Below are 10,412 nucleotides of genomic sequence, written 5' to 3'. Positions count from 1 at the left end.
GACATTCATGGCTCAATTTGTGAATTCGTTAGGTTTTAGGAAAAATCTAGCTTTAGGCTTGAAACAATAGATTTAGTGGGGGCTTGTGTCTAGGGATGAAACATGACTTATTAGTTGTTTAAAACACTAGGTCCTAATGCGGGTTGACTTGTTAAGAGATTAAGAGATTGATGCTTAGTGAGAAAACTTAGACTCTTTCACCTAAGAAATTAGGGTTAGAGTGTTTTAGTGGATTGACATTAGTGTTTGATGAGATGATTACATGTGTGAAGAATAGAACTCAATAAATATAAAAAAATGAGTAGAGTCAGAATTTTTTTTTAAAAAGAGTAAAATAACTTCTTATATGCTAATTAGTTTCTTTATAATGTTTTGTAAATGACTCACGTATGCATATATTTATGTACTTAATTTTAAACTTAATTATACATATTTTAAGATAAAAAAATGAAATTAATAATATGATATACAGATGTAATAATAGGAGTTAAAAATTGAATTAAAAAAATTAATCTATAAATGAACAAATAAAAATATCATTTAAGCCTTTAATTTTGAAAATATCTAGATAAGCACCTCAAAGTTGTAAAATTTGTATAGTTAAAATCAATAAATATATTATTTAAAAATAATTAATAACGATATTTATTTAATGAAATTCATACTGATTAAAAAAATTATAAAATACGTTTACTAGTAAATATATTTAAAATTATTAATTACAAATAACAAAATTTAAACACATCAAATAATATCAATGAAAATAATATTTAAATCGTTTTCATTCATTCTTAATTTACATTTATTTGAAAAAAAAAATATATTAATAAACTCGATAAATTTATTTCAATATTTTTTAATTTAAAATATAAATTTATTATTCGTCAAAATTATAATTATAACTATACTTTTATTTATATAATTTAAATATATAGAAATTTTATATATAAATAGGAAGATGTTTTGGTAGAAAAAATTAAAAAAATCTAATGTATGTTTAAGTTACGTTACGTTGTTTAGTAAAGAAAACAAAATCTTATTTTAATTATATTAGGTTTAAATCTCTATGCAACAATTAATGCATTTTCATGATACAATTAACTTAATTTCCCCTTTTACAAAATTAATTGATGTAATTTATACAAAATAAAAACAAAATTAATACTTTTTTTAACCGTGGAGACAAAACAGTGTGAAACTAGTAATGAAGTAAGCAATTAAACGAAAAGTATTTAGACATTATAACAGATTAAATTTAAAATTGTTGTTTTAAATATTTTTAATATTTTAAAAATAAGTTAAAATAGTCCTTTATATCAAAAGCAAGGTGAAATCCCTCCTAAAAATTATAACTTATTTAAAATATTATTAGATGGTAGACAGAAATATCCGTAGCATTTAAGATCTTCAAATAGTACTAGAAAAATTATAGATAAAAATTGTAAAATGATTATAATTTTTTCATTTGATGATATTATAATTATATAGTATTGGAATGTTCATTTTTCTACTATAATAACAATAAATAATAAATTATTATTATTTTATTATAATTGTAAAATAAATATAAATAATTTTTACCATTTTATTATAAATATTTTTATTTATTTTATAAATAATTTTTTTTATTATAAATAGTTACTTTAGTTAAAAAAATAATTAAATTTAAAAAATATAAAATAAAAAATAGATAAATTTAAAAAGAATTTCCACAAAATCGGTAAGATAATTATTTCAATTTTTTAAAGAGGTTAAAATTTTAAAAAAAGTAAATGTATATGAAAAAAAACTGTGACAAAAACACGTCTCTTGCCGCTGTGTATTTGCATTCATTAATATATTTAAAAAAAAAAACAAGTATAATATTAGTTAAAAAAATGTATGTTTATGTTATTTTAAGTGAAAAAAAATACAGAATTATGTTGTCAAAAAAGCCAAACAATTATAATTGACAAATGTAAAAAAATTATATCGCTTAAAAATAAGACTAGTTTAAAAAATATATTTTTAAATAGTTAAAAAGAAATATTATGATAAAATTGTCAAAGAAAAGAATAACATTAAAGATGATTAAACAAATGATTTCTTTTATATATTGTATAGATAAATAATATTTATAAATAAAAATTAACAAAAACAAGTTATACGAAAGAAAAGTAAAATTAGTAAGAAATTATATAAATTAAAATCAATTAAAAAGAGTTAATAGATAAAAATGGAAATGTTAGTATTAAGAGGTTAGTTAATTTGATATATAAAGTGGAAAGAGACCTTGATTTTTGTATGTGATGTAAGTTAAGAAAATCCAGAAAAAAAAAAGTTAAGAATAAAAAGGTGTAAACCATGGAAGATGCTTAGAGGAATTTATCCAAAGATGATTTTGGTGTACACAAAGTTGTTCTCCCATTGGCGTAATCGTAAAATGATGTCAGCAAGAGAACCCCACCAATCTGCAGGATCTACCTGGTGCGCACATTAGTGGTAGTGGAAATGTGACCATCATCATGCTTTCCTATTCCTCTCTCTGTTCTGTGTCTGTGTGAAACCCTTGACTCTCTACCACAACCCAACATCATCAGACAAAAACAGACACGCACAAAAATACAACCTTCTCTAATGCCATTTTTTTTTCCAATTAAAATAACCTAAAGTTCAATTAAAAAACAGTGGCCTTTATTCATCTAAAGCAGTGGCCCCTATTTCAATAGACATATTAATAATTATAATTCCATGAATATGATGGCAGATTAGAGTAGGGTTGGGAATTTGGTTGTTTTTTTGGTGGTGAGTCACACAGCAAGAAAAAAAAAACACAGTATTTCTCAAAGTAGCTTTCATTAAAATAAAGAATTTTGATTTTCTTTCCTTGTAATTTAAAAATTTAGAGATTTAACTGCTGAGGAAAACGAGGAAGGAAGGACCAGATACTACATAAATACATGACAGCTCTTTATGTTTTTGTTTTTTTGAAGTAGTTGCTTGTGTTGTGCGCTTTCTATGATCACCTTCACAGGTACTTTCTTTCTTTCTTCTCTCTTGCTTCTATAATCATTTTTTGTTTTTCTCTTTGAAAAAGTGTGCATACCGGTTTTGGCTTTGCTTTCACGTACGTACCAAAACTTATGATTTTTGTTGTTGCCCTTTTTTCGACGAGGACTAGTAAGTATCCTAGAATCTATTGTGCGGTTTTTTTTCCTGTCTATCTATCTTTGAAGAAATTAAGAAACTAAAACGTGGATCGGTCAAAAGAATTGATGCGTACTTGGTGCTGCTTTCTGTATTTGTGATAATCTGTACTTTCTTCGCACCCAAAGTTTGTATTTCTTTACCATACTTTTATCCTTCGTTTGCAATACAATTAAGAAATTTGTCTCCTCTGTCCTTCATCACCTTTCAAAAAGTTTAACCAACTGCTTCATTCTGGCTACCCTTTCTGTCTTTTGTCACCTAAGCAGGAAATTTAGTACCATGTTTGGTTCCATGATTCAAACACGATCTTAATACACTCAGTGATAATTTCTACGTTTATGATTCTTCTTTTCCCAATGGGTTTTGACTCACGCTGTGTACATTCCAGAGTGTATTCAACTCAAACAAACTATTTTTTGGTGTCACAAACTTTTCCTCTGCTTCAGCTCTTATCAAACACAATCTTCCAAATTTATGGCATATTCGGTGTTTACTTAGTATTTCTTAAAATGTTCCCATCTACTTTCATTCAATCCAGCTTCCAGATTGGTCACATCACAATGGAGGCTTGCAGATTTCTTTATTCTTCTGGTCTTACTAATCAAATTGACCTTTTCTGCTTTACCCTGGTACGATTCCTTATGATCAACGTCACTCCTTAATGGTGCATGCAATATGATTAAGATGTGTATGAAACAGTGCCGCAATAAGGTTTCTTTTGTTGTATTCTTTCTTGTATAACATGGTAACAGCTGCGCATTTCTGCATCTTGCAACAATTTTCTTATGTTGCACTCGTGTCAGTCTTCAAATATCTTCCATTCCAATTCTTATTTGTTTTCTTTTTGCTTTCTGATTATTTTATTATTAAAATCTAAGTGAAATCTGCTTCCTTAATGCGTTTTATGATTGAATGAATTTTGAATCGTTACGTTTATTCTTAACAGCAGCCTCTATATATGCATATGCATTGAATTTCTGCATCGATTAGTCCATAGAGCATGGATGCTTCATCCTCACAGTTTGTTTCCTCAAGAAGAATGGAAGTAGTGTATGATCCTATCCATCAAATTAGCATGTGGGAAGAAAATTTCAAAAGTAATGCTAATACTTTAACTGCATCCACCTCCATAATTGAAGAGCTGGACATGAAGTTTGATAATCAAGTTCAGGCGCAAGTATGTTTACCAAATTTCTACGTTGTCTTTTGCAAATGATAATGCCTGTTTTGCCTACTAATAAAGTTCTGTTTTTCTGTTGAATACCTAGTCAGAGGAGGTTTCTCATGGAATATTTGGAACATCTGTGAAGTACAACCAAGATCATAATAGACCGGTTGATAAGGTAACCAGGTTATGTAAAACCCCTTTTTCCTAAAACAGCATAAAGGGGTTATTCTTCGAAATATATTACTGGTTTGAATGGTTTGTATACTTATAACCATTAAATTCTTCCAGCGTTTAAGTTCAAACTGTCTCAGAATACAGATACTTCTGTCCTTAGCTTCAAAAGAAGTTTCTTTTACTAGGAAGCTTATGTAGTTAATGCCATACTTAGATATACTCTCACTTTGGTGGCCACATTCTATGGGGTGCTTTTCTGTAATGTGATAAGTTTATTAAAGCCATTTCAAACAATAGACTTAATCTTAGTGATATTCAAGCATGGGAAGGCACACCATTTACTCTTTTCTTCTTCCTCCATCTTTACCTTTATGTAGAAATTGAGTGACATCAGAAAGTATTTTAGACCCTTGGACTCTAAGGAAACTGCATAAGCACTGCAAATTAAGAGGTCCTCTGCTTCACAGTTTTGAATGTCTGGCTTGTATTCATAACTTTTTTCTTCTTCTACACTTATATGCCGAAAAAAGAGGCAATTTAACATGTTGAAACATGCAGACACAAAGACGTCTTGCTCAAAATCGAGAGGCTGCTCGAAAGAGTCGTTTGAGGAGAAAGGTTTGAAGGTTTATGCATTGGAAGATATTCTAAGCATGTAACAAGTGTTTAGATATACTAATATCATGTGATTTTTTTGATGTTTTTTCACAGGCATACGTGCAACAGTTGGAATCATGTCGTTTGAAGCTGATGCAGTTAGAGCAAGAGGTAGATCATGCTAAACGACAGGTGTTTACTCATGAACTTCTTATAGTTCAATATCTCTTTTTTCTTTTCCTCTTCTCTTGTGAATTTCTGGGGCAACATACCTGCAGGGATTGTATATTGGTGACGGATTGGGTTCTAATAATTTGGGTTTTGCTGGCTCTGTAAATTCAGGTTTGTAGTTATCAATAGCTCTTGATTCTTCATTTAAACGTGATTATTACTTATTACATATCTAGATAGTTAATGTTGTGATTTTTCCAAAATTAATTTTGTCAAGTAGAGTTTTTATTTTTTTCATTTATCTTCTAAACGAACTTCTAAAATCTTCTTTTAGAAACTGCCTTCATAGTATATATATAGATATTATATCTTTCTGTCTGATACGGTAAACAAAATTGAAACCAGGAATTCATTCAACTTCAGATGACAACAGCAATTTCAAAGCATAGAGTGTGATATTTATTTCACTATTTGTGATGACATTTGCTGCAAAACTAGATTATCTAGTCTCAGATGAAAATACTCAAAAACTTGTGGTGTACTTGTTCTTCTACCCTTTTGCTTAAATTGGCATGATATTGCTCCACCAACCCATGAGAATACTGTCAGCAATTTGATACTGAAAATATTAAATACCACAGGAAATGCATGTACAGCTCCCACGAACCTAACTGCAAACCTTAAATTGTCTTGTAAACTTCAGAATCAGAAACTTCATTTTGGTTGATATAATATTTTCTGGGACTTCTTTTAGCATGTTTTTTCTTGCTCTATTACATTCCTTTTTCCAACTATTTTTGCACTCTAAAAGTACCGAATGTACAGGAATAGCAATTTTTAAGATGGAGTACGAACATTGGGTAGAGGAGCAAAACAGACATATCTTGGAAATGAGAACAGCTTTAAGTTCTGAGATAGGTGACATGCAACTGGGGAACCTTGTACAAAGCATAATGAACCACTACTCCAAACTCTTTAGCATGAAATCTGCTGCTGCAAAAGCAGATGTTTTCTACGTTATGTCTGGCATGTGGATGACAACAGCTGAACGATTTTTCTTGTGGATTGGAGGATTTCGCCCCTCTGAACTTCTTAAGGTGATGTTCCTTGTGCTAACATTGTTTGTATGTATTTGACCTCTAAAGTATTTCATATGATACTCACTAACCGAAAAAGTTTCAATTTTTATACTTTTTTTACTTTCTGAAGGCCGAATTCCTTGATGGTTTTTTCTAATCATTCATAATATCATATGGGTGTGACATTTGAATGATGGCATCCTCTTTTCATTTCCTAATATATCATATCTGCTAAGCCATTCTTATTGACACAATGTTTACTGCTTGCAGTACATAACAGAACCACTGTTAGTACTGAAGTTCCTCATTACTGTTGAGTTTTGAGTTGTATTCCAACCTCGTTATATATAATAAATTTACTATAATTGCAGGTTCTGATCCCTCTGAGTGGACCTTTGACAGAGCAACAACTGTTTGATACCTATGGCCTAGAAAAATCATGCCAACAAGCAGAAGATGCTCTTTCACAAGGAATGGAAAAACTTCAGCAAATGCTTGCTGACAGTGTTGGGCGAGGACACTTAGTTGAAGGAACCCACATTCCACAGATGGATACTGCAATGGAGAGGTTGGAAGCTCTGGTGAGCTTTGTCAATCAGGTAATGTAATCTATGCTTCACTTACTATTATTTTAGGGCCATAAGTATCTTTCAAAAATTTTCTTTAAGGAATATTAAGATAGAAAAAGATATAAAAACAAAAATAAATTTTTGGGTGAGTTAAAATTAATTTATGTTTAAGCTAATTTATAAAAGTTCTTTTATATTATTTTTCTAAAATTTCATTTTATTTTGATTTTGTGCACGAGTTAATTTTAACTTATGGGACATTGAGAGTTTCCTCCTAGTGATCCTCACGAGATTGTTGTATAAATTGTGATAGAATATGTTGAATATCCAATATTAGGTTTCCTGACAAATAAGAAAATGAAGTTTCTGAAAGAAAATTTTTCATATGAATTTAGAGCTACTTTTAGCTTGAATAAACATCTTAAAATGCTTTGAAAGAATTTTGGCAACCTCATGGACTGCAACATGGATTACGTCGAATATGATCTCTTGTAGAGGTTAAAAAATTGTGCTTTCCCTAAGAGAATATGACATCATCTTTAATTAAAAACTTTAAGGTAATAAAATAAATTTACAGTTTCCTTATATGTTTAACTTGTTTATTTATAGATGATGTGATATTTGAATCTAAACAATTTTTCATTACTCATTTTATATTTTATTTATTTATAAGTCGATCATCAAAACAAATTATAGAATTATGACAATTTTTTATTAATTTTTCTTTTATTATTGTGAATGTTTATATATATATATATATTATATATATATATATATATATATATATATATTACACAATAGTTTTACCTAAAAATATAGAAATTAAATTAAGTGAAAGTATTCTAAAAATATAACTAAATACGTATCATATTCTCTAAATTTTCTCAAAAGTATGTATTAATACTGATATTTTAACAAAAACCAAGGCAAAAAAAGGGTTTCTAAAACAACTTTATCTTCGTTTCTTTCTTTATAAGTTGATTTCGAGTATACTTAAAGGAATTTAGATGTTTAAGCATTTTGACTATGTGTATTCCAATTGAACATATCTCCGATAGTAAATAACAACCTCCTTCATCTTGAGTTACTCATAATCTAATAAATCCCTTTAACTATGCTAGTTTTAATTTAATTATTAGGATTTTATATTACCAATTTCTTCGAATAAGCATTAGACAAGAGTGTAACAATATATGAAGGTAGAAATGAAAAACAATATGAAAAAACCTTCTCAAATAATAAACATGTTACATGAGTACTCATCTACAACTCTTACATGGTAATATTGTATTAATCTATGAGCACATGTATTTTGATTATAGGTCAAAGAATAATTTAGAAAAGAATATTTAGTTTTTATTGATAGCAAGTTTAAAAGGTTGAATCTTCTGCTAAACCTAAGATGTGTGACACAGGCTGATCATCTACGACAAGAAACCTTGCGGCAAATGTATCGAATACTTAGCATACATGAGATTGGTCAGTTTCTGCTTGTTCTAGGAGAATATTTTCAACGCTTAAGGGCTTTGAGCAAACTTTGGGCTAATCGATCTCGAGAAGCACTTCCTTAGTCATCAAACACATATTATACCAAACAAAAACCAATGACCCATGAACATATAATCAAGTGTCTATATCATTATCCAAATCATGTTCTCTGGCTGCTCACATTTTTCCAGTACTGAGAACTTGTAAATAGTTGTTTCTTACATTTCATATCCTATTTGGTTGTGTCAATTGTGTATAATATAGAATAGCAGAGCAAAATGTTTTGAAATTTGCATAATCCTTTTATGATCTTTGTGAAATATAGAAATTGTTTTTGTATTATTCCATAGGACAAATTATCGATTTTTACATCATTGATAGAATGTTTTTACTAGGATAGATTGAGAAAATTGATCATCTTCGATATGAGTTGTCCATAAAAAGATTTAACACCACATTAAAGATAAAATCTTAAAGCTTAATGTTTGTGAATTTTGTTTTCTTTATCTACATATTAACTTTCTCATTTTTCCTTAGGACGAAACTTTAACTCAATTGAATTTCTAATATTGAATGTCCAACACCTTCTTTGTGCATGAGTTTGGAGGAGTGTGGTATGAAGACATCTTAATATTTGAATTGGTTATTATTTGATTAATTGATCAAAAACATAATTTATTTGGGAACGTATGCATTGCCCTTCTAGGTTTCTGCATTGCCTTTCTAGGTTTCTGATACTAACTTTATCAAGGGATGAAGTTACCCATATATATATATTATCTTTTTCCTAGCCAAAAGATAATAATTCCAATTAGCTAAAGCACTATATCCTCTTTATTTCCGGTTTCCAAACCCCCAAATTCCTATTAGGCTTTAGATTAAAAAAAAACCAATTAACTTCTATGTCTTGTTTTAAATGTTTTTCTTTATTAATCAACTCCTTACTTTCTATCATTACAAACCCTTGTATGTCTTAAATGTTTTTCTCCATCATGACTATTATTAACACTAAATTTGTTGATTCAGTCGACATTGAATCTAAGATCATACAATCTCCTTAATCTTAACGTCGTAGAATTTAAGATCAAACTTTCAACCCTATATCTATACTTGAATTTGCTTACCCTATTGGCATATGATTTGATGATCCAATTTGCTTTGGTCACCCACTCTTACCCTTAGTACATGAGATGTTTTGATAAAGGTTGTTTCTCCATGTACCTACAAACATTTCATCATACACCTCCAACTTTTTAAAATAGTTTTAAAGGTTATGTTTCTCTTCAACAAATTTTGAAATCCGTTGAAGTTTTTGAAAATTGGTTTAACGAATTTCAAAGTCCGTTAAAGAAAACATCATTCAACGAATTTAAAAATCTGTTAAAGTCTTTGAAAATTCTTTCAAATAGATTTCGAAATCTGTTAAAGAAAAAAAATCCTTCAACAGATTTCAAAATCCGTTAAAGCCTTGAAAAAACATTCAACGGATTTTGAAATCCATTAAAGCACAAAAGATGGGATGTAGGGTTTTTTGAATGACATAAGATAGTTTTAAAATTTTAAAAAGATTACGTGTAGGGAGAAATGATTGGAGATGTAAAGAGAAACCACCTTTGATAAAAGGTCTTCTACCGAAATTCCTATTTATCTTGAGAAAACATAAAATAGAAAACGCCTTATTTTCCTGTGCACATCCATCAAATGTCACATAATTATTGTCAAATGTGTCACTTTTCATATCCTTGGACTAAACTAGATATCCTTAGAGAAACTAGCATTTATACATTGTCAAGAAAAAATTCATGTTTTTAATCGTATAAAAACCTTAAGCAAGTCTGTTAATGAAAGCTTGGTTAGTGTTGATTCTTACAAATATGAAGAACTCACATGCAAAAACTACATGGATGAAATCTTTTTATGCTACGTGTATAATGTTGTATTTGTAAATCTAGGATTGTGCTTTCCCTTAGATACTTT

At 29.0% G+C, this 10,412-nt stretch overlaps 1 protein-coding gene across 1 annotated transcript; it reads left to right on the top strand.

The window, feature by feature from the left end:
* Positions 1 to 2,554: 2,554 nt before the first annotated feature.
* On the top strand, positions 2,555 to 8,777 carry LOC124841620 (transcription factor TGA1-like). The gene is made up of 9 exons (XM_047317921.2): positions 2,555 to 3,013; positions 4,136 to 4,366; positions 4,458 to 4,532; positions 5,090 to 5,149; positions 5,243 to 5,320; positions 5,407 to 5,470; positions 6,125 to 6,396; positions 6,750 to 6,977; positions 8,363 to 8,777. Exons 2-9 carry the CDS (start codon positions 4,190 to 4,192, stop codon positions 8,516 to 8,518), a joined length of 1,110 nt encoding a protein of 369 aa, XP_047173877.1. The 5' UTR covers positions 2,555 to 3,013; positions 4,136 to 4,189; the 3' UTR covers positions 8,519 to 8,777.
* Positions 8,778 to 10,412: the final 1,635 nt, after the last annotated feature.

The sequence above is a fragment of the Vigna umbellata genome, chromosome 1 (assembly GCF_029865625.1).
Source record: "Vigna umbellata cultivar VRB3 chromosome 1, Vumbellata_1.0, whole genome shotgun sequence".
NCBI lineage: Eukaryota > Viridiplantae > Streptophyta > Magnoliopsida > Fabales > Fabaceae > Vigna > Vigna umbellata.
Note: the sequence above shows the minus strand (reverse complement) of the source record. Positions and strands in the feature narration are given on the sequence as shown.

Bases quoted from the DNA above. Each gene is read 5' to 3' on its own strand.
- LOC124841620 (XM_047317921.2), top strand. From the start codon at position 4,190: ATGGATGCTTCATCCTCACAGTTTGTTTCCTCAAGAAGAATGGAAGTA. The intron at 4,367-4,457 runs GTATGTTTACCA...TTGAATACCTAG, and splicing joins ATAATCAAGTTCAGGCGCAA to TCAGAGGAGGTTTCTCATGG. The intron at 4,533-5,089 runs GTAACCAGGTTA...TGAAACATGCAG, and splicing joins ATAATAGACCGGTTGATAAG to ACACAAAGACGTCTTGCTCA.